Source organism: Protopterus annectens, chromosome 17.part0, assembly GCF_019279795.1.
Source record: "Protopterus annectens isolate FY-2018-M chromosome 17.part0, PAN1.0, whole genome shotgun sequence".
Classification (NCBI taxonomy): Eukaryota; Metazoa; Chordata; order Ceratodontiformes; family Protopteridae; genus Protopterus; species Protopterus annectens.
Window position 1 is genome coordinate 97,125,833 of NC_056751.1, and position 25,876 is coordinate 97,151,708.

General features: G+C 39.1%; 1 protein-coding gene across 2 annotated transcripts in view; it reads right to left on the reverse strand.

Moving 5' to 3' along the window:
* SLC49A3 (solute carrier family 49 member 3) overlaps positions 1–25,876 on the reverse strand; it is a 1,094,331-nt gene that overhangs the window by 614,356 nt on the left and 454,099 nt on the right. For both annotated transcript variants that reach the window (XM_044059106.1, XM_044059105.1), the window contains exon 8: positions 22,318–22,484. In XM_044059106.1, coding sequence (XP_043915041.1) covers positions 22,318–22,484 — 167 coding nt within the window. The remainder of the gene's footprint in view (positions 1–22,317; positions 22,485–25,876) is intronic.

A 25,876-nucleotide genomic window follows, 5' to 3' on the forward strand; every position in this document is an offset into this window, starting at 1 on the left:
AACGACTTAAAAAGAGATAAGTCATGGGCATTCAGAATAGCCATATAGCCGAAACACCTGAAGTTCATAAGGGTCATTTGCATATATCCCATGTGCCTCTGATACAAGAGGTTTGAGAGGTCACTCAGTGGAAGTTCTAGCTTGGCTGGAGTTTTCATTTAGTTTTTACTAAATGGCTCTATAGATGGAATAAGTGATCTAACCTAATTACTCTGCCACTCAGTAACCCTCATGATGTAATAGATGACAAGACAAATGCAGGAAAGAAAGGCAAACAGAAATAAGTTCAGACATAAAACAAATGGAATAACTATTAAAAGATGCTATTTCAGTATGTGATGTCTGTAGTGTAGAATTACATATAGGTAAGGAAAATCACATTTGGAAAGAAACCTTGACATACGGGTGAAGTTATCATTCAAAATAAATGAAACACTGAAGGAGTATATCAACTCAAACAACAAAAGACTGGAAAAAAATGGAAGAAGCTTTAAACAGGTATTCTGATGAACTAATAAAAATGCAAAAATCAGAAGTCAAAATGAAGAAAAGGCTGGCTGGGTATGAGACTGCTCAAGAAGAGCTGTTTCAAAAAATAGTAGAGTTAGAGAGAGCATGCAGAGAAGCCCTGAACTTTTCTGCTATGACATAGAAACAAGAAAGAGACCGTATTAATTTTATGAGAGCAAAAATAAGTAAGTGGACTGGTATTCCACAGCATGATTTTTTAACTGAAAGGGCACAGTCATGTACATGCTCCAAACCTGGCCATAAGGAAGCAGCCAAGACCTGTATTATTAATGATGCAATTGTACCAGCAAAAAGAGTTGATCCTGACAAAACTGTGGCAGAAGGGCAAGATACTAAAAATTGGAGACAATAGAGTGTTTGTAGAAAATGATTATTCACTGTATATCAGGAAGAAGAGAAGCAAATTCATTCTAGCAATACTTCTCTCAGGAGTTTTGGTTACAGGAGCTGATTCATCTAACCTAGCATTTTGTATGACATATAATGAATAAGCAGGGTAACAATAAGCAGGCTTGTCTTACTCCTTTCCCAATACTGAATCAGTCAGTTGTGGAATATATAGTTCTAACTGTTCCTTCTTGTTGTAAACAGAGTTTTCAAGTGGCAAAAGATGACCTGGTTCCTTCACTTCTCTAATCTCTTGCCAAAGTTTGGTATGGTCAACTCAGTCAAAAGCTTCATAGTAGTCAATAAAGAAGGAGTACATATTCTTCTGGAGCTGTCTTGCTTTATCCATTAGCCAGTGGATGCTGGCAATTTGATTTCTTGTGTCTCCACCCCCTTTACAACTATTCTGTACTTCTGGCGATTTTTGATCCATATATTACTGGTGTCTAGCTTGCAGGATGTTTTTATTTTTTAAATAAGAAGCATATTTATTTAATTATCATTCATGACATATGCAATCATGTATTTATATAAATGAAAACAAACCGTGTTGACATACTTTCAGGTGCAAGCATTAGACATCACTTTTTAATTTATACAATCATTGTCAGTCAAAAATTACATAGCTTATTCAATTCCCTGCCCTCTCTTAAATGCCATTCTTTCTCCTAAACTTTATTCAGCACAAAATTTTCCCAGAATTCTCATTTTATTTATATGCAATTTGATCCTACTATTTTCTAAAGATCCCACTTCCAGTTCTTTTATCTCTGTTATTATATTCACTATTTCTTGTACAGTTGATTTAGATTTTGATTTCTATTTTCTAGTAGTTGCTTTTTTGGCAGTCACCAGAATTAAACTCAGCAAGGCCTTATTGTGTCTAGGAAATTCTGATTCTGTATCAAACAATCATTTCTTTAGGTACACCAGTTTACTCACCCAGTATTTCCTACAGAGAACTCTGTGGGGGATTTTAAACGCCTGACAACTCATGTTCCCAGTCACCTGTTTCTTCTCCATCACACCTCCAACATTTGCAATCTCCCTGAGGAAAAGATTTTGGCAGTCATCTTGGAGTATAGAAGTAACCATGCAAACACTTCCAAGCAAAGATCCTAACTCTTTTAGACTTTGTTGCATATTTGGGAGACAAATATATATCCTCCCATTGTTTATTTGAGAATTACTTACCTAATCTCTCTTTCTAGTCCTTTCTAGCCTCCTCTGATTGATTTTTATAGTTATGATGCAATATTTAATATACCCTACTAATTATCCCTTTTTAACAGCAGTTTCTGTTATAGATTCTACTAAAAACTCTGCCAGTGCTGGTCTTTTGCTAGGATCTCCCTATCTCTTTCTCTATGTCTATACTCTTTTGGTCCTTCATAGGGAAGGCAATTTCTAGCCTGCAGTCCTAATTAATTCTTGGTTTCTTCCCAATTCTATTACCTTTCCTTCTCTAATTATTTGCTCTCAATACACTGGATCCTTTGCCAGTTTCCTCCAGTAAATTCCAGCCCCCTCATGCCTATTCTATGTACCCCTAATTGCAATCATCCCTATTGGTAGAATCTCCTTTCTTCACTCCCATGTTGTCTTAGTTCTCAGAATACTTTCTGCTATTCCATGGCTATAATATTCCATATGTTTATTGTTATTCGCCTTAAGGATCTGCATCCAAAATCCTAGTCTCTCCTTTTTTCTTCAGCCCCCCCCCCCAATTTCATCATCATCCCTTTCCACTTTGAATTATAGCTTTCTGCTTGTGCTGCCTGTGCTATGTATAGGAGCCTTACTTGTGTATCTCTGAAATACCCCTTCAAATCACGTAATCCCAAACCACCTTGTTCTATTGGAAAGATCAACATATCTCACTTGACACTTCCCCTCCCAAATAAAATCCTTCAACTCTTTATTAATTGCCATCCACAACTTCTCCTCGGGTTGATAAACGTATGCCTGACCTTTGTATAAAACTAAAGGACTAAAAACCTTTTTACTCCTTGTATCTTGCTATCTAGATCCATAAAACAGTGCTTCCAGTTTCTCCGCTGTTGTATTATCTTTATTTTATCTCGTCTGATATCTCCTTTCCTGTCATAACATAATCCTTTTTAATCCATACTCCTCTAAGTACTTCATTTCATCATGTTACCATAAATATGGTTATTGCTGAACGAGTTTGTGTGTGGGTACATAGCTTACACCTATTACCTTTATTTTACCTTCATTCATTTTGCATCCTGAAAAGACTTGAAACTGTCTCAAAATGTCCTTTTCTGAATGTATCAGGTATAAAATAATATAATCTGCAAATAAAGCCAACTTTTCTTGAGTACTATACCAATTCTTCTTCTTCTTCTTCTTATTTTGGCTTTTCCCGGTTAGTGGTCGCCACAGCAGATCATCTGTCCGCTCATGATTGGCAGTGGAGTTTTACAGTGTCGAGTTGCCAGCCCTGCACCCAACCTTCCACAGAAGGAACACACACGCACACACTCACACCTAGGGCCAATTTAGAGTGTCCAATCCACCTACTGCATATTTTTGGGATGTGGGGGGAAACCGAAGCACCCGGAGGAAACCCACGCAACCACAGGGAGGACATGCAGACTCCAGACAGAAGGCACCCCAGGCAAGAATCGAACCGGAGAACCTCTTGCTGTGAGGTGGCAATGCTAACCGCTGCACCACCGTGGCCGCCCCTTGAATACTGTACTGATTATATCCTTGAATTTCTGAGTCACTTATTTACTTTGTCAACGGTTCTAAATAAAACACAAATAACAAAGGGGAAAGAGGACACCCTTGCCTGGTTCCTCTGTTCTAACAGAACTTATCAGAGGGGACCCCCAACTTTAGTTTTTGCCACCAATCCCTCATATAACCTCCTAATCAACCTTATCATTTTATAATGGAATGAACATGCTTCCAATGCCATACTCATAAAATCCCAGCTACTCTGTTGAATGCTTTCTCTGCATCAAGACCCACCAACAACTGTGGTATTTTCTTGCATTCTGCTTCCCTCTGGATCATCATTGTTCTATTAATGTTGTAAAATGTTTGCCTCCGTCCACAAAACCACAGATATATATACCTATCAATTTGGTGACATCTTTACCATTCTTTTAGCCAATATAAACATAAACACTTTATAATCATGGTTTAAAACCGAAATGGGTCTATATGAATCTGGATCTGATGGGTCTTTACCAACTGTAGGTATTAACAATCACCACTACTTTCTTCCAGGATGTTGGTGCTTCTCTTCCTTTTAAAATACTATTAAACAAATACTTCCAGATCTTTATCAATTTCTTCCCTCCTAGCTTCCAATTTTCCACAGGAATACTATCTATTCCTGGAGAATTTCCTCTAGATTGGTTACACATCACTACTTTTATCTCATTTCCTCCCATCCAATTAAAATTAGCCTCATCTACCTGTAATCTTGGTATATTTAATTCTTCTATAAATATTTCCATTTGTACTTCTTCTTGATTTCCGCATTTCTCTGCTTTAAACAGATTTTCATAAAATTTCCAAAATATTTCTAATACCTCTATAGGATCTCTGGTCAATTTCTTGCGATAGGCTCCCTAAGCTGGGCAACAACACTTTCTACTTTCTGTTGCCTGTGCCATTGTGCTAAAAGTTTTTATACCATGGAGTTATCAAAAACAGTTGATTAACAGCAATATTTCTCTTTTTCATTTATTTATACCGTATTTTTAAACTCCACTTTAATGTTATCCTGCTCCTTAGCTATATTTTCAGAAGAAATTTCCCTAATAGCTCCAAAATAATTTCCATTGCCCATTCTTTAAATTCATATCTGTTTAACAGATTGGTGGGGAAGTGTCTCATTTTTATTTCATTACTCTGCAATTTTTATTTATTATTTGCACATGATCTGAAATAGTTATTGGATGCATATCAACATTTTCAATTAAATTCCTATTTTCCTGTGAAATATAAATTCTGTCTAGCCTAGCTCAGTTTTTGTACTTTTGGGAATAATATCTAAATTCCCTCTGAAGTCCTACTACTGAATTCACATCTTTCATACCAAATATTTTCATAAATTTCTTCAAAAATCTACCCTCTTTTGTTATATTTTCCCTTCTAGACCCCCCAGATGCATCCTTACTCTTACAAATCAAATGCCAGTCCTCACCTATAAGTAATATTCACTGCTGAAAACTGATTATTTCTCCCAGAATTTTCTCATGCTCCACTGCAGCAGTTTTAGAATATAAACACATACCAGCGTAATCTTCCTCCCTTGCCAGTAGCCCCTTAATACTTCAAATCTACCATTATTATCTTTTCCACCTCTTTTATTACTATTGGTGCTCCTCTCTCAATTAATATAAGTACTCCCCTTTTCCTTTGTCCCAGATATTCTGCTGAATAACCATCCTGAAATCATTTCTTTATCAAATTCACATGCCCAGTTCCTCACAAATGTGTCTCTTGTAGCACAGCTGTTTGTATTCTGCATTTTTTAATATAGCTCACTATTCTTTATATATATATAAATATATATATATATATATATATATATATATATATATATATGTGTGTGTGTGTGTGTATATGTATATATACATAGCTATAAGACCATTCAATTCTAATGATAGTATGGAAAGAGTTGCCATTATGAGAAGAAGTTATTATTCCCACCTGTATGTTATATATTTTTGAAATGTCTAGGTTCAGCTTTTGTGTTACATGCTTACACTAATATTTGGCAGGTTGATCTTTTATACAGTTGTTTCTTGTCATATCTATTTGAACCTGTTGTATCTTACAAGACTTTATGTTTTAATAAAAACCCTTAAACAAAAAAAAATACTCCAGAACACCCCCAGAACCTATTAACTTAAGACAAACACACATAACTATGTACATCTTCAAATAATAGCTTAATCCTAGTAACAGGAACAATTGTCCCAGACTGACAGCCACACTCATCACATGCTTGAATTAACCTATAATGAAGGATATCCATGCTAAGACGTATGATACATCCTGTGCTTCTACTTACACTAAGTGCTATCTGTTTTTCCCTTATATTCCTCAACCAGGTGTAGAAAACAACTTGAATGCTTTCAGAAAACATTAATTCCTAGCTACTGAAAGAATGTCTTGACTGCTTTATAGCCCCTATCAGCTTGTCTCTATAGAAGTATGAGAACCAGATACACAGTTAACCTTCCACTACAAGCTTCTCATGTTGCAATGTAAACATTTGTTTGCCAGAGGGAAACGTTTCATTATATTCACTGTTCTTATATTTACTTGCTTCCCCTTAAAACTTTGTTATTAAATCAAGCCAGTGTTCTTAATCCAGTCATTCTCCTATGCAAAAGTAAGAAAAAGCAGATCAGTTTTACTTATATCATGCTTTTTAGTCCAGGCTTTACTCTGTTTTTACAATGCAGTGCCTACATTTCCTAAAATTGAACAAGACAAAAGAAAGAAGAAGGAAAAATAGGGTCATCTGTTTACTTTAGTATCCCTATTACACACAAAAATAACTGAAAAAGTTTTACTTTGCAGCATGCAGTATACTGTATATCATGTATTAAAAAAATACTGTTAAAATTTGTTTCGCTTACAGTTACCACTTTCCTTCCTATCTCCCCTCTCCTTAATGTTCTTCCAAACATTAATGATGTGAAGTAAGGCATATGCTTTGAAGTCCCCTAAGATTTTAACAAATTCAAAAAAGTTCAATATTTCCAGGTTTTCTTGTTCCGTCATATTTCACAAATGTAATTGATGCTTTGTAATCTCACATTTATTCATTAATTTCAGAGTTGCTGGCCTTCTTCCTGTTGATCTCCGTCTCTCATATCCAGTCTCTGGTTCATTTCCAATGTATTCCTGGTTCTTCTAGTCAACTCCTGTGCTTTTTTTCTGTCTCTCAAGCATTTTCATTGGAACATTGGAAAAAAAAGTTTCACTAGCATAGACTATGACTATTATCAGAAGAAGAAAAATAAGAATCCCCCTTCTGTTTGATATCTCACTTTTTGTTGGACAAACTTTTGTATTTCCTCCTTAGCATGTTCTGCATCAAAAATTGATTTTGACCCTCCAGGAAAAAATATTCTGTACATAGCTGGACACAGCAGGTTGAATCTCACACCTGCTTCTCAACATTTCCTGACTGATGCAATAAATCTACTCTTCTTCTGCTTGGTGTATAGTGAGTAATCATTTTCCACAAACACTCTACCGTCTCCATCTTTTACTACTTTGTCCATCTGCCACAGTTGTGTCAGAATCAGCTACTTCTGCTGGTAAAATTATATCTTCATTATTGAAGGTTTTGACTGTTTTCTCATGGCCAGAATGTGCCCTTTGAATTAACAACTCCTGCTGTAGAATATCAGTTACTTATCTGTACTTTCATACAGTCTGTGCCTTCTAGTTCATCTGCTACAGTTGAAAATCTCAGGTTTTCCCTAAGTGCTCTGTCATCTAATTCTAGCATGTTTTGAAATGTGCCTTCTTGAGCAGTCTCATACTCAGCCAACCATTTCTTTATTTCGAACTATGATTTTTGCAGTTCATCTGAATATCTATTTAACGCTTCTTCCATTTTTTCAGTCTTTTTTTATTTGAGTTGTTATACTCCTTCAGTGTTTTGTTTATTTCAATCGGCCCTAAGCACACGATTTATTTTTTTCCTCTTGATTACTGGAAGTCATGTCTTACACCAAAGTTGGAGCTTGAACTGCTTCTTGATGAACTGCTGCAAGATTCTTCCCAGACAGAGTTTTCTCCTCAACTTTTGTGAATGATTATCTTTCAGGTTCTCTAAATGTCTTTTTTGCTGGCCTCCAGTGACTGAAATTTACCCCAAAATACAAATTCACTGGCTCTCTTCTGAGTTTCTGTTTTCACACTGGGAGACCTGAAATTGAGCTGTAATTCAGTGTGCAGCCATCTTGGAAGTCTCTAGCTTGCAGGATGTTAAGGAATAATTTGCTAGCTTCTGAAACAATTGCAATTGTTCAATAATTTGAACAATCTTTAGCATTGCCTTTTTTGTGGATTGGCATTTAAATTGACCTTTCCAGTAAAGTGGACACTGCTATGTTTCTATATTTGCTGGCAAATTCTGAGCTGCATTGCAATAGTATCATTTGGCAAGAGCTCGTGTAATTCAGCTGGAATTCCATTACTTCCTGCAGCCTTATTGTTAACAAGGCTTTCTATAGTCCATTTATCTTCATTCTCCAGAATGTTTTTATTTAGATCAGAGAACATGCCATAGTATGTATCACTGATGATAGGGTTCTTATTATATAGTTATTCTGTATATTCCTACCACTTCTTCTTAATATGCTCTGCTTCTAAGATCCCCCATTTTTGTATTTTGTCATTCCCATTTTTAGCTGGAAGTTTCCCTTATCATCATCAATCCTCTCGAAAAGATCTCATCCTTCTTTTTTTACTGTCTTTTTCCAATTCTTTGCTTGGCTGATTTAAATATGTTTCCTTATCTCCCCTTGCTATTCTTGGAAAGCAATGCAGTTTGACATATTTTTCCTGTCTCCACTGTTTTTTTTTGTTCTCTTTTCCAAAGCCATTTGTAAAGTATCCATAGTCATTTTTGCCTTCTTAGTTTTCTTTCTATTTGGATCTTCTGGACAGTATCACAAATGATTGTTTATAGTTCTTCAGGTAATTCATCTACCAGGTCTAATCCCTTGAAAGTATGCTTCACCTGTACTACATATTGACTTGGAATGTTGTTGAGCTTATGTCTTATTGGCCAAAATGCTTTTCTTTTTTTCCTTAATTTAACTCTAAACTTTACAATACGAAGATGGTGGGCTGATCCACAGTCAGCTCCAGTTCATGTTTTTGCTGACTGTATGAAACTCTTTCATTTCTGACTGCAAAGTACATAGTCTGATTATAGTAACTAGTGATAGCCACATGTAAAGTTATCTCTCAGTGTTGGAAGAACGTGTTTGCCATGACCAGGGACTTAGGAATTATCTTGGTAGAACTCTACTAATCTATGACCCATTTGATTTTGTACTGCAAAGCTAAACCTGTCCATTATTCCAGTTGTACTTGGACTACCAACTTTAGCATTCTGACCATTTATAGGTTCATAGGTGTTTACTAGACTAACACCCACAATGGCCTTTTTAAGCATAGCCATTCATCCCAGGTCTTTGACAAGTTCTGATACCCTTGATAAGTGTAAGCATGGGCCTGTGAGATGAACCATTTACAGGTTACCTGTGTCTATTTGAGACATAGATGTCAAACCAGGGATGAATTTCCGGTTTCAAATCCAATTGTCCAAGTTGCACTTGAATTGGGTTAGGGAGGAACTCTGCTTCACATGGATGAGGAGCCTGTTCCATAGATGCACAAGTCTCTGGGATACACACCTATATCTCCAGCAGGTCATATTTATATCACAGGCAAAGTTTAAGTCTTTAGAACAGGTAATTCTGATGCTGTTTGTTTTGTGGATATGCAGGAAGTCCATCAGAGTGGGGTCTGACAATGCCCTGTATGCAAGGCATAGACCCCCTGCTCAAAAGCCTGTAGGAGACAGAATACAGGGATATGGCCCTCAGGCTCTCTGCATAGGACATTTTACTTATGTGATGTATTGTTGGGTCTATATTAAATCAACAAACACTTAAAAAATCGAACGCTGATTTATCGATCCTATATAACTAAAAGCGTACACTCCGACACTTGGAACAGTGATTCTTTTCCCAGAGGGAAAAATCGCTGTTCCACAAAAAAAAATAAATAAAAACTTCAAAACATTACATAAAGTGGGGGGCTTCTCCCCACCCCCCCCGATGAGGGGGGCTATGCCCCCCACCCCCCTACTTAAATATACTAACTCCGAGATCGCACTACAGTGAGGAAAACGACAAAGTAACGGAGGTGTCCAAGTAATTTCTTTAAAGCATTGAGAAAGGGTTTTTACCTGAAAGCTTTGTGTGTTGATAAAGGTTTTTCTGCTCAGCGTTGGTGGCTTTACAAGTAATTTCTTTCCCAGGGAAAGAAATCGCTTACATGCCGCTTCGCTACTTTGCTGTTTCGTGCTTTCAAGTTCGATCAAGATACATTCAAAGGATTGCGCCTTCACTTATATAATAGGAACCCACATTCTTTTAGTGAGGAACCTCTGTGGATGTTTCAATTGTTGGACATGCCTGGTTAGGTACATACCAAAGGGAGTACTGTACTCAATGACAGGTCTGATGAATGCCGAATACAGTGGAACAATGACTTCCTTGGACTTAGATGCCATACCTTTGTTAAAAAGTTGCGCAACATAAAATAATTTCCTCACCACTGTAGACACATGATGGTCAAATGCTAGTTTACCATCTATGTGTGTCCCTAACTCCCTGACTACTGGGTCAACTCTAAGGGGTGTGTTGTCAATATGACAGTTACCAGGGATGGATGACTTACCAAAGGATACTTTTATGCATTTTTGGCATTTAGTTTTAGTCAATGGCTCTGACACCAGCTGTTTGTCTGTGTCAGTGTGAGATTCAATGACAGCTCCTAATTTGCAATCATCTGTAAATTTAGTTAGCCAGACACCACTGACATTGGCCTTGACTTCTGAGAAGTAAATGCCAAAAAGCAGCAGTCCAAGAACTGATTCCTGAAGGACTCCACTTGTGACTGGCCTCTTTGTAGAGGTGGACTCCCCAATTTTAACTTCCTGGGTCCTGTCTGTGAGCCAGTTGGCTAGCCATCGTGTGACATACAGGTTTGTACCTAAACTCTTGAGTTTGTCAACAATGCCCGAATGGGGTATTGTGTCAAATGCCTTGGCCAGGTCAAGGTAGGCAGTGTGAATGATTTAGCCCTCATCCATTGCTTTGGTGACCTTCTCAAAGTAGTCCACCAGGATGAGTAGGCATGATCTACCCTTGCCAAAATCAAACTGGGATGGGTCCAGTGTCTGGAGGTTTACTATATCTCTATTGATCATCTTCATTACAATTCTTTCCATGGCTTTACATATAAGACTAGTGAGACTTATTGTTCTGTAGTTTCCAGGGTCTGTAGATAGCCCACCTTTGTGAACAAGGATGACTGTTGCCTTTCTCCATTCCTTTCTCCATTCATTGCCTTATGATGAATGTAACGGCTTTTTTGGTGTTATCTGTTGCAACCTCATAAAACTGGTCAACTTCTTCATCTTCAGCATCTGCAGATGAAAGCATAAACTTGTATTGCTGTAAGGTTGTATTGCTGTAAGGCTGAATAGCTTACCTTGTAGGCTGATTGACATCATTGTACTATTTTTTTGGGGGGTGAAATCAAGCACTAATTTTGACACCATTTTATTAACTGCGAGAACTACTTCATTTCTTCTGCAAGATTCTTAACCACATTAGAAGACCCAATGATTATCTGACGTAAAATGACCCATTTCAGTCAATTTTAATTAACTAATTCCTTAGGTGTCAATCTTCATTACTGTCATCTCATCCTTAATCATCTAAGGTTTACCTTGCACCATTGTTCTTTCATTCCAAGTTTCAATGATGTGTAGTTCTCTGTCGCATCTGTCTTTCCATTCAACTCTAGAGTACCTCAGTAGATGAACATCCTTCTGGCTTTATTCAATCAACATCATGAAGTCTAGCACTAAAAAATTCCCTCTTGTCCTCCTGAGCAGTATATTGGGCACATTCAGACAGTTACTGTTATGTTGGCAAGAAAAACAGTTTAAGACATAGCATCAGAATTGCAGAAAAAAAACAGTGTTAATACCTTATTTAAACATTTGATTAAAAAGAAAAGAGAATGCAGATTCAGGTTCATATGTAGAAAACGAAAGTTATGTACTCACTATAATGACAGATCTGTGTTGTTTGTCTCCGTCTGGTTCAACCTGTGGGATTTCAGCTCTGACTCAGATCCAACAGCAGCCAATTCAAAAGGTTTTAGCTCGTTTTGGTTCTGCCTCCCTTACCCATAACTTCCTGCTTCACCATCAATTCTCCAGTTTGAGTTTGACCCATGAGTCAAAACATGATGATATAACATACGTAACTGAATCATTCATACATTTCCCACAACTGGAAAGAGACCACCCAGCAGAAGTGTAAGACTCTAAAAGTTTAATGAAGAACCTTTAATGTCCATTCATCACAGAGAGGAATGCATGTCAGCAATAAGGTCAGGAAGTTTGAACCAGACTGACGCAGACAACACGGATATATAATTATGGTGGGTTTATAACTATTGTATCCTATGTTGTCTACTCCCTCTGTATTCAATCTATGGGACAGAGTCCTCTGCCAAGACAATTCCTCGTGGGGAGCTAAGGAAGGATATTTTGCAAACACAGTAGAGCCACAGGAAGCCTTGGACCTGGATTGAATGTCCAGCTTATAATGTGACACAAAAGTGTGGTGGCCCAGCCAAGTAGCAGCAACATAATAGGTACATCTAATAGGTACTCTAGAAAGAAAGGCTGTAGAGCAGGGGAGCCTGCAGGATTTTTTGCAGGGGGGGGTGCAAATTCAGAACCCCTCACGCAACCCAACCACCCACACAGTCGTTCCATTGTCCCATTACTTGGCTATTTCTCCCCAGTTGCCATAAACACTCTTCAAAACTCTCAGTGTGCATACTGTTTTATGCTTTACTTCTACAATGATTACAGATATTTAGATTTAATTTGCAACTTTTATTTCAAATATTATAGTACAAACACTGATAGGCATTTGCTAAACAAAGCAAAAGTCTTACAATGAAAACAGACTTAGCATTAAAACTCCTCTACCTTTGAAACTCACATTCACTGAAACAGCATTGAAACCTACATTCAAAGAAGCTGCATCTGGCCAGTGTCAGGTTCAGTTTACTTTTGGGTTGTTTTTAAATCATACACCCCTAGCACACATTTTTAGGACCATGCAAAAGTTCTTTGATTCGCCTTCCTGATTGTATTAATTATATAATAATTGAATTACATCCTTTGTATAATATAGCACAACTTGTTAGACAGTGTGTTTTAAATTAATAGTTTTGAACATTTTTCTAATAAGCAATGAAACAAAACATATGAACCAATAACGACAAACTGACCAATTCAGAACATTTCAACCATAAAAGGTCATTCAAACTTCTGTTATTACAATCCACCATATATCAGTCAATATGTACAATCTCTGCAGAAGTAAAAGTCATCTGAATAATTCCACATTTAAGAGATCTGAAACTAATGAAGAGGTGTTGCTACAAAACAACTATATTTCAGTGTTTCTTCTATAAATTCAGTGACTGCTGCCCTTAAAGAATAAATTACCTATGTTACATTACAAAAAATGGTAAGTTGGCATATTGCAATAGGGAATGGGTGACAAGCTGAAAAACAGGTTCATAGTTATTAGGCATCTCATCCAAAGGTAGAAATACTTAGGACTGTAGCACCTCATGCCCTTAAAATACACATCTACATGCTCTGAGAGTAGAACCTACAGCCCTCTACATCAAGATGCTAGTATGCCACCTGCTGTGCTACTAACACTGCTTTAAAATTCTAAACCACTGTAGTGATACCATTCGCTAAACAAAACAGTTGCATATTTTAAGCAGACTTAACATGAGCAGCAGTAAACTTCTCTTCTCTTAAAGCTCACAATTCCTTGAAAATGCACTTGAAAATAAATTCCACTTGCTAACTCTAACTAGGACATTTCACTGTCTCAGACACACACACACACACACACACACACACACACACACACACACACACACACACACACACACACACACACACACACACACACACACACACACACACACACACACACACACACACACACCTCAACCTCTTAGTACAAGAAATCTGGACAAAGCCTAAAATAAATAGAAACAGTTTATAAATATTGCTCTCATGAACTTAGAAAATTGCTCGAATAACAGGATTTGTGTTAGTATGCATTTTTCTAAAAGATATGACGTCTAAAACTCAAATGTCTGTTATTATTTAGCAACTTCAATCCTTTTTAGGAGGCATACGCGGCAAAAATCTGGACATTCTGCAAAAACCTGGACAGCTGAGGGGTATGCTACCTCCCTATTCTACACACACACACACACACACACACACACACACACACACACACACACACACACACACACACACACACACACACACACACACACACCATAACTTTCAATCTCTTAGCATGAGAAACAAGAACAGCACTTGTTATAATGTTGGGGACAAAGTCCCAAAACTAGGGACACATTTAGAAAGTTGCTAGAATAACAGGATTTGTGTTAGAATGCATTTTCTAAAGGATATGAAGTCTGAAATACAAATACATGTCATTATTTAGTAACTTTAATCCTTAGCTCATCCCAGTGATTTGTCAAAAAAAAAACAGAATTTTATGAGGGAAAGACCAAAAATATAAGGCAAAAATCTGGACATTCTGTGAAAATCTGTACAGCTGAGAGGTATGAAAGTGGATAGAATAACAAGGTTTGCATTAGTATGCATTTTCTGAGGATATGAAGTCTAAAACTCAAATGTCTGCCATTAATTTCTGACTTCAGTCCTCAATGATTTGCCAGAAAAAACACAAGTTTATGAAAAACAAACTGAAAATAAGAGGCAAACTTGGATAACTGGTATGACCCCCCCACACACACACACACACACACTCATACGCCCTGTTACTTACACACACACACACGCGCACACACACACACACACACACACACACACACACACACACACACACACACACATACACACCATAACTCTAAATTTCTTAGCATGAAAAACCTGAACAGCACTTGTTATAATGTGGGAGACAAAGTCCCAAAACTAGGGACACATTTAGAAAGTTGCTAGAATAGCAGGATTTGTGTTAGAATGCATTTTCTAAAAGATATGAAGTCTGAAACACAAATATATGTCACTATTTAGTATCTTTCATCCTTAGCTCATCCCAGTGATTTGTCAAAAAAAACCCAGAATTTTATGAGGAACAGACCAAAAATAAACGGCACAAATCTGGTCATTCTGTGTAAATATGTACAGTTCAGAGGTAAGTAAGTGGATAGAACAACAATGTTTGCATTAGTATGCATTTTCTGAGGATATGAAGTCTAAAACTCAAATGTCTGCCATTATTTTCTGACTTCAGCCCTCAATGATTTGCCAGAAAAAACAGAATTCTATGAGAAACAAACTGAAAATAAGAGGCAAAAATTTGGATAACTGGTATGACCCCCCCCCCCTACACACACACACACACACACACACACACACACACACGCTCCTACCCCCCTCTTACTTACACATACATACATACACACACACACACACACACACACACACACACACACACACACACACACACACACACACACACACCATAACTCAATCTCTTAGCATGTGAAACCTGAACAGCGCTTGTTATAATGTTGGGGACAAAGTCCCAAAACTAGGGACACATTTAGAAAGTTGCTGGAAATAACAGGATTTGTGTTAGAATGCATTTTCTAAAGGATATGAAGTCTGAAACACAAATACATGTCATTATTTAGTAACTTTAATCCTTAGCTCATCCCAATGATTTGTCAAAAAAAAACAGAATTTTATGAGGAACAGACCAAAAATGTAAGGCAGAAATATGGACATTCTGTGAAAATCTGCCCAGTTGAGAGGTATGAAAGTGGATAGAATAACAAGGTTTGCATTAGTATACATTTTCTGAGGATATGAAGTCTAAAACTCAAATGTCTGCCATTATTTTCTGACTTCAATCCTCAATGATTTGCCAGACAAAAAACACAATTTTATGAGAAGCAAACTGAAAATAAGAGGCAAAATTTTGGATAACTGGTATGACCCCCCCCCACCACACACACACACTCCTACCCCCCTTTTATTTACACAACACACACACACACACACACACACATGCTTTAAAATTTTAGCTGGGATGTCATGTGACTTACTGAGCTTGACTGTCATGTGACTTACTGAGAGGGTTATTTAAACTGTTTCTTGTGAATGAAGTACTTGTATATGATGAAGTTTGACTACTAGGTGTGGACGAAAAGCGCTTTATAATAAATTAATTTGTTGTTCCAGATGTCATGCCTTATTCTTTGGGATTTTAAAGTTTTCCAAGACAACAGCTTCAAATCCAAGGAGGCTGAAGTTTCAAAAGGAGGACCAGCTAGGACCTGAAGAACAAAAGGCAGATCCCAGGGAGGGAGTGGATGCCATACTGGACGACGAAGAAGAAAAATACCTTTGAGAAAAGTCTTGAATATCTTGAGAGAAGCCAAGGGCATATTATCTCTACAGCTACGAATGTCAGAAACAACCACTAACTTGTACTTTGATAGCAGAAAAACTAGACCCTGAGCCAAACAACTCAGCCAGAAAATCCAAGATTGATTTCATGGATGCAGAGAAGGGGTTGAGTCCCTGAGCCACCATCCACAAAACAAATCTTTTCCATTTACTGGTATATACTTTTCTAGTGGATTCATTCTGAGAGAAGGACAATATATGAATGACCACTTATGAAAGCTTGGGACAACTGGCTATCAAAGGAACTGGAGAAACCATGCAGTCAACTTAAGAGACTAAAAATTGGGGGGATCCATACCAGCTGGGTAATAAATGAGATCCAGAATGGGATCCAATACCCAAGGTGAGTATTTCAGAAGATGCCAAAGGAAGGAAAACCACACCTGACAAGTCCAAAAGGGAGTGATGAGAGTCATTGTAGCTTTGCAGTGGGCTGCTCTCTGTAGAAACTTTACCATCAGGGGAATTGGGGGATAAGCATAAAGAATTCCTACGGCTCAAGCACGCATCAGAGCATCACTGGGTGACTGTACCAGGGGGGGTACAGTGGCATAACAGCTGTCACACTTGGTGTTAAAGGTCACAACATGGAATGCCCCAGAGTCAAAAAGTCTGAGCTGCCACTGTCTGACTTAGGGATAATTCTTGAGGCAATAACATGCTCCTGCTGAGACTATCAGACAGAATGTTGGATTTCCTTGTGATATGCATTGCCACCAAAAAACACTGAGAGGAGATCACCCACTGCTAAACCCTCACAGCCTCCCGACAAAGAGGGTAAGAACATGTTCCCCCAGTTTGTTGAGATATCAGATGACCGACATACTGTCCATCTGTATCACAATCAGATCCTTGCAGAGGGCATCCTGAAAAGCATGCAATGCCAGCAGGACCACTCTCATCTCCAGAATGTTGATGTGGCTGTGAGCCTCAGTGAAAGACCATGACCCTTGAACCATCATCCCTTTGAAATGGCCCCCGCCCCCACTCCAGGAAGGAAACAGTAGCCAAAGGAGAAAGAATTACAAACAGTCTCCCTTGCACTACTAATGGAGACTGTAATCACTCCTAAATCTGCTCAAGACACACTCTCATCAGCCATATGGGAAAATTCAATGGATGCATTAGGAGGAACCACTGAATGGTTAGAATCCACTGTAGGGTCCTCATGTGATACCTGGCTAGAAGGACTATTCTTAGGGACACTGCCTTATGACCCAATAGCTTCATAAGTGTGTGAGCTGGAGGTTTGGGAGTTGCAAGCATTAACAGGGCCTGAGCTTGGACACTGAAAACTATGGAGCTTGGCAGCCTGGCAATTTGACAGCCCATGTCTAAATGGCATCCTATGAACTCTAGACTTGTACAGACTGAAGGCTTAGTTTTGGGTAGTTGAAAAGTTATCACATAGCTGGAGTAAGGAGTCCCAGACTGAGATCAACAATGCCTTTGTGGGGGTGGTGAGAAGCCTATTGTCCACTTATGGAAAGACCTGAAGTCCCTGCAGCTGGTGCCAGGCTGTGACCACTGCCATGCACTTGGTAAACATTCGGAGGGCTGTGGTGAGATCAAATGGCAGGGCCCTGAACTGATTATGATGGGCTATGAGATCTAAGCAAAGAAGCCTATAGGAATGACGATCTATCTTCATGTAAAGGTAAGCATCCTTGAGGTCTATCGAGCACATCCAGTTGTCTTTTCTCAGAAGAGGTAACATGGACTGCACTGTGACCATCTGGAACTTGGTCTTTCTGACAAACTGGTTTAGTTTGCTTAAATACAAGAAAAAAATCTGGAATAGACCCAGGATCTTATCTGGTCTGGTGGGCCCTCCTGAATGACTCAATTTGTAAGCAACTTTTGGATCACTGCCACTGCGCAAAGTCTCTGATGGGGTGGGACATCTGGGAGACATTTTGGGTGACAGTTTGGAACCTCTACAAAGGTGATGAAATAACCTCTGGATATGACTCTCAACACTCAAGCTTTTGGGTGGAGATCTAGATGGCCCCCAACTGCCTCCAGAGAACAGCAGTCTGGCAACCCTTCATTATCACTGAAAAGGCTTGCTGGAAAAGGCCACATGGAAACCATGGAACCTGCTTCTCTAAATGCTCCATCAGCCGCATTAGAGACAAGTCTCACTGAAACATTCATTATAGAAATCAAGGTGGACAACTGAGTCTCCAGCTTTTTCAGGATATCCAGAGACTGCTGTGTCATGAGGGTGTTCGACACTTTGTGAAGTGTGATAGGTAGTTAAGTGCCCTTAAAGCAAAGGTGGCTGAGGCATAGGATCGCTTCCCTAATCAATCCAGAGCCTCAGACTCCCTGTTCGAGGAGGGGGCAATCGAGGATCTCTCCTGATAAATCTCCTTTTTGGTGGCTGCCGTCACCACAATGGCATTGACAGCTGCACCCTTACTCCAATGAGGCCTGAAATTTGGGAGGGGCAAGAACTTTGACCAACTTCCTAGGAATAGGTTTTATATATAGTGTTCTTTTTACACCCTCCTGGATACTAGGCCTATAAAGGCATCCAGAGGGGGAACCACCCAAGATGTGGACAGTCTGATGCCAAAGGCCTCCAGAAAAAATGACTCCTCCTTTGAGGGGGTTTTGGTGCTCCAGCCCCTACACTAGTGAAGCAGCTCCAGTAAATCGTCAAAAGAGGTGTCATCACACAGGGGACTTGGGGGAACTTTCTCCTTCTTCGAGGTCAGTATCCTCAGTGAGGGACTCCTTCAGGGAATCCAAGTGCTTCCTCTTGCACTTTTTCTTCCCCAAAATATCCAATTATGATGAAGCTGGGGAGGAGGGGGAAGGGTCAGAAAGCAGACTACAGGCTGGCTGATGCAGGATGTCCCTCAGCAGACTGCTGACTGGCTAGAAGAAATGTTGAAAACTAGGAGGGGATGTTAACTTGACACATCTGACCCTTCTCCTAAGAAGAGAACATCCTGTCAACAATGTCAGAGGCCATACTGGAGGCAGGCCTCTTGGGTCAGAGGGCCGCAGAACCTAAGGGTACTGAAGACAGCCCTGAACCTGAGCGAGCCATGCCTAGACTTGACATTGAGATCAAAGCCGAGCTGTCTAAAGCTGAAGCTCAGAGGAAGTAACAATGCTGAAGCAGGGTCCATTGACCCTAACCCAGAAACTCCAGCTTTGACTCCCCAGCTCTGAGGTGCTGACAGGTCCAAACAAGTCACAGTCAAGGCTACCAAGGAATAGGACTGAGCTGAAGATGGCCAAAATGTCAGATCTGATCCAGAAGGTTAAAACTCAACTGATGCAAAGAACCCAGATCTGAAGGGGCCGTGGGAGGAAACCAGAATGATGGAGCTGAGGGTCCCAGTGTCAGAGCCAGAACCAAGAGGATAAAGCCTAATTGTATCTGTGCCTGCAAGACGGACCTCATGAGCTGCTCCAGATCAGTTGTTTGATGCTGCCCAGCAACCATAACTGGATGGATGAAGCCACCAAGGATGGCTTCCAAGGTCTATGGGAAGAGGACCCTGCATGCCAGATCCAAGACGGGGAAGGGTATGAATCGAGAAGAGATGGGAAAGACTCCAGCAACTGAAGAGGAGGAGTATGAGGAGAAACGGGGGATGCCATCCTACCTGAAGGTACCCCTTTGATCAGGAAGGGGTTCAGAATACTTGGAGATGGAGATGCCATTTTTCCTGAGTTCAGTGCTGCAGGCAATTGGCTCTGACAAGTTAGAGCACATGTCACTGCAATGCTTCCTGGGAGGCAGAAAGTTGAAGGACCTTCAGACCCAGAGAGCTCGGGGGAGCTGGTCCAATGGGGAATGTAATGCCGAAGATCATCTCTTGCGCTCCCTTTTGGTATGTTATACAGCTTCGCAGCCAGGACTTCTTGGTCCCAGTCTTGTGATCCAGGTGAGTAGCCTTAGAAGCAGAATCAGATGAGCTAGAAAGTAAAAGCCCTTTCAAAATGAGCTTGGCATTATGCCTGTTGAGAGTGCACAAGCCGAGGTTCTCACAAACAGAGAATCCCGAGTCCAAATACTCAGGACCCAGATAATAAACACATTTAAGGTGTGCATCCTGGGAGGGCAACTTGTGCCCACAGCAAATGCACTTTTTGAACTCCTTATCTATTGGCAGAGTCCTACTACAACACACACAACAAGAAATTAACAGTAAAGGACCTAACGATTAAAGGGAAAAGTGCAAATTATCTAAGCTACCTCACCCTAAAACTACCTAAAAATTATCTAAACCTATCAAGAAACACTACCAAATGCTCTATGAGGGAAAGAGAAGAAATTATTTCACTAAAGTTACTCTAACTTCTTTGAAGAAATGAATTAGTCAAGTGGAGCCAAAGACCGGGCTGCAGACACGAATGGCGGCAAACTAGATCTAGTGAGATGTTTGAACTGGCCAGTGTCAAATCTGAAGTGCCACAGGTTGAATCCAGATGAGCAGACAACATCAGATCAGGGTTTATGAAAGCAAAAAAAGGAGGAGATACTTGTAATGAAGTTTTTTGTTTTATTTTTTTTTAGACACAAGCTAGCAGACTATCAGCTGCCACTAGTGCTTCTCCTCAAACTCGAAACAAGGGAGTCACTTTTGACCCTCCTAGACCTAATTTGATACTTCTTGCTTTGACAGGAGGCTGAGGCATCCTAAACAAAAATAGGGAAGTTTTGATTTTTATACTCTACTCATTCTCCACATCTACACATAATGTGCAATGACATAAAGCCATTAACATCCAGAACAGCTGTTAGTGCATTCCCCAGTATTTGTAAGCTTAAGATGCATACCTTGAGCATCACCACTTACACTATAAAAGATAAAACTACACGGGTATAAAGGTATTTGGTCAAAATGAATCCTATAAAACTTCTAGATCATAAAGTTATTTGGTCTAAATGGTTCCTCTCAATTGAAATCACACTTAAAATATAAAAGGTGAAACTCATACATGTTACTGTTACCACATAATGCTTAAATGCTTTATAATGTTTACCACAGAGTGTAAGTAAATGTGAAAACTATATGATAAAATGAACTGCACACAAGTGAAAACAGATAAACGGAGTGTAGTCCTCAAATTTACAGAAATACTTTACTTTATGTGCAGAAACTGCATATTTTAAATTCCCTAAACATATAATTTATTATTCTTTTTGCTCTATTTTGTGCTCCTCACAGCTGATCATCAGCTGCCCCTAGTTCCTCTTCTTGGCTAAACCTACCCATGGCCAGGACCATTGAGGAGATCAAGAACCACAGGACAGATTCGTACTGCTACTGGAGAGTGCTTTCCCTATCTTTACCCCACCTATGCACATACTCAGTAACACCCCAATGATGGGGCGTGCAACAGGCGTTAGCACTGAACTACCCCTCATTTCCATAAGGAGCTAACATCAGCAGGACACTCTGTCCACTCTCCAGTAAAATGTCATGGTTGTTTCTCCCATCTCCATCAGAGAATTTGAACCATGAGAGGGTGCCTTGAGTGCAAGCAATTCCAATCCTTCATCCTCCCTACCAATTCCTTACACACCCAAGGCATGAAACAAAACCAGGTCATCTGGGTTATAGTCAGAGCTTTATCTCTCTAAACCATAGAGTTGGCTTAATTCATTATTCATGTTACACTAGTTTAAAAATATGGACATAATATGATGATAACTCATTTTCTTGAAAAAGCCAAGAGAAGAAAGTAGATGGAATAGTTTTTTAGAAATAAAGCATTTGAAATTAAGCCTAGAGCGGCCGCTTGTTGTGATTTTCAGCATAATGCTGTAAATGTTATGAAGACAAATTCATTAAAAATCATTGCATGATTTCATGCAAACTCAGCATGGTAACTGTACAAATGATAAACAATGGAGAAACTCTAAGTCAAGCTTTGTGTATGGCAGTACAGGAATAATGTTGTATGCAGAAATAAACCCTTTTAAAAGAGGAAACCTTGTGCTTAAGGTACAGCTGTCATGAAAATGGTAGAATTAAGCTACTTACCCAGAGACAAAGAGAAGACCTGCAGATGTTGCTTCTCCTACTGGATAAGAACATTCAACTGCAAGTTCCATACAGACAGGGTAGATAGAAATGCCAAACAGGCCAAAAAGTGCACAAACTACTACCACTAAACCTTCTGCAGTTGTTGATCTTGTCATTCGAGACACCTAGAAACAAATGAAAAAATCAAACACAAGCTAGATACATTTTCTTTCTGAATAGCACAAGTTCCCCAGACAAGTCAGTGAAAATATTACAGAGATTAGTATTTTTGTTAATTTCAAACACAGATGTAATGAATTTCACAGCAATAAGTGTTGCTGGTTCCAGACAGTCTCCATTCTGATCATCACTAAAATATGCCCTGTGCTTTGCAGAATCCTACCAGCATGTTGTATTATTTCCAAAAGGAGGCTGGTCCATGTATGCAAACACGTCTTTGTGAAGACATGCTCCTTAACATTGTCGCTAAGCTATCTGCTTTTATGCTTGAATGCTAATTTCTTTTTCCTGCATACCTTCTTTTCTGGCAAATGTTTCTCCAGTTTGCCTTATAGATTCCTTTAAGGAAAATGAAAGTTTCTGTTGTGCTCTCACTTCCATACATTTTTCTCTTATATACACAACTATACTTTTTATTGATCTACCAAAACCTATTAAGGTAATTCCTGCATCACTTATTTTAGCTACAGTTCTCTGGACCATTTCCCTCTCATCCAACACTTTGCATAGCTGGTGGCTCCAGAACTGCACTGATGTTTGCAGATGATATATGTATATATTCTTTTAAACATATAGTGGGATAATAATTTCTGGATTTCTACAGTGAACACCTCTTCATCCTACAACTCTGTATTACTCTGTCCCTTGTTACAGCCTTGTCATACTGCTTGCTGATTTCTGAGTATTTTGAAGTAAATTACAGATATATGTAGCCACCGTAGCAGTTTCCCTTAAAAAATACTCTCTGTCAGTAACATCTAACATCAAGAAGCACTTTCCTGAGAGTATTCTTGAAAGAGTTCATTCTTGACTACTAGTCCTCACACCAGGGGGAGAGGCACCCATAACCAGCACACACCATCCAATCATTATGATGGAACAAGAGGGTGCACCTAACACCAGGCTATTCAATTCTCACCCCTATGGGATATGGGCAAGCTATTTAAGAAAGAAAAAGAGCTACAGAAATACAAACCTGTAATAGAGAGGTCAGTTCAGAAAAGTGGATATAGTAATTATTTACAATAATGTGGACACTGGAAAGTGTCTGTACCAACTGCAGAGGACCGTTCTAGAAAATGACTTGATATGCTAACATCTCACAGATCTATGTAAAAGCTGTCAAGCAGAGCCTCCAAGGTAAGTCAGGAGTCAGCAAAGACAAAAGCAATGAGACTTTTGAAGGTTAAATCCTGAAGCAAAGAGATGCAAAAGGAATTTTGGCTCCTGAAGTAAAGACCTAGGCAGTAATGCATAGTGAAGGTATGTACATGTGAACAAATCACTGCAGTTCAGATGTCCACAGTAAAAATGTTCCTGAAACAGTCTACAGAAACCTTCCACTGGCTGAATGACATTTGACTGTGTTTTGCCTACTTAGTAGCAGAATACAGCACAGCTGACCATCTACTATGCCAATTTATGAAGTTTGTCTCCCCGGGCCACTACTAAAAATGAGTCTTGCATAGCCCAGTTGGACAATCCCTGTAAACAAATGCAATGAATACACAGACAGCTACACAGATAAATAAATAAAAATCCATCAGACAAATGTGAGCCCTTCCAAAGAAACCAAGTAAGTAGGTGATCTGTTTTTCTGACCACAGTAAATATTTCAGTGAAAAAAAAAAAGACTGCATGCCCAGGGTATGAAAAACTCTTTCTGACATGGATTTTGCTTATGAAAAATAAACAGGAAGATGAACATACCAACCTAACAATGATCTTCAAAGAACTGTCTGCAACAAGTGAGGGTTTTTTACATAGAAAAACAGTCTGTGCAGACAATCAAACATAATTGTCTACATATAAAGGCCTGCACCAATGAGAGGTATCTGGCAGAGATGATGGCTGCCATAACAAGGTCTTTCAAGAGATTAATTTTAATCCTGCAGTGCCAGCCTTCTCATAAAACTGAAGGACCAGACTACTTATAGGTTGAAGTTCCAAAAAGGTGAAGATTTTTTTCATCTGGGATAGACATTAAGCACCTCCTTTAATAACTGGACAGACTGCATTCTGCCAGAGTTCAACCCTCTATTTGCTCAAAATGCACTCAGTTGTCTACACCATGCACCTTTGCCTTGAACAAATTGAGACCTGGATCAAAGTTGTATCACAGAGAAGTCAGACAGATCTGCAAGTTCACTATTCTTAGGGGAAAGGGATACTACTTCACATAGCCAGTAAACATTTTCTGCTTAGCAGAATAAGTAAGCCTGTTAGACTGATTCTCAGTTGCCTCCACCTCCTGACAAAATCAGGAGAGCTAAATGAGAATCTAGGCCCTGAGGTGAAAGGTAATGACTGTTGTATCACACATCTAGTCAAGAATGGTATACTGTTGTTACAAATATATAAGCACCAGAAACCACACCATTCCACAATCTTTCTTGTTATTCATTTATTAATTTTTTGAATTGCTACCCGAGTTAGTTGACTTGTCCAAGGACTCTTCTCAACCATGGCCTGGACCAAACTGACTGCTACAAAGTATAATCAAAAAGTACATCATCTTACACAAGTTACATCAGTTGCAACACAGATGTTGCACAGGTATGGGCAAAAGGTACAGTAACTGCAACACACAGGTAATAAAATATACACAAAGATCATACAACTTTCAAATGTGACTGTAATATTAACTTCCCCATATACATACTGTACAGATATGTGTTTACGGATGTAACACATTCAGTGTAATTTACAGCATGGTCATATGTGTAGTTTATGTTATGTAGTAACTCAGACTGGTAACTATGTTTGGAAGTAGAAGCAATTATTATTTTACTTAAGATACTGCCCTGGGTTTATGGTTTACACATGATCAAAGAAGGATCATTTACACTTATTGCAGAGGTGTTTTTTGAGAGTATCCTTCATTTTTCTGAAGCCACTGATCCTGCTGATTTTTTTCTGAGAGGCTGTTCCATGAGGCTGGTGTTAACTTTGAGAATACTTGTTTTTGCCTACGGAATTATTGATGGATAGTTTGATTATGGTCATGGAATCACTGGTGGGAGAGTTTAGTGGCAAAATATTACTGCTGTGATAATGTCTTGAGGTAAGGGACAGTCAACACCTGCAGATGAGGAGCTTAATAGTCAAGCATTTAAGATGTAGGGTAGCTCTTGATGTAACAGACAGCCACTTTGCCTTTTCTAACAAGTTACAATAGTGTTGTTGGGGACCTGCAATGAAAATGATGCAGCACTCTCTGTCTATAACTTCTTGCAGAGTGTTGTATAGTACAGGTAAACCACATCCGTAACACAGTGTCATAAAGCCTTAGTTATGATCCAGATGACAGGACCTTGATTACCAGCTGTAGCACCTG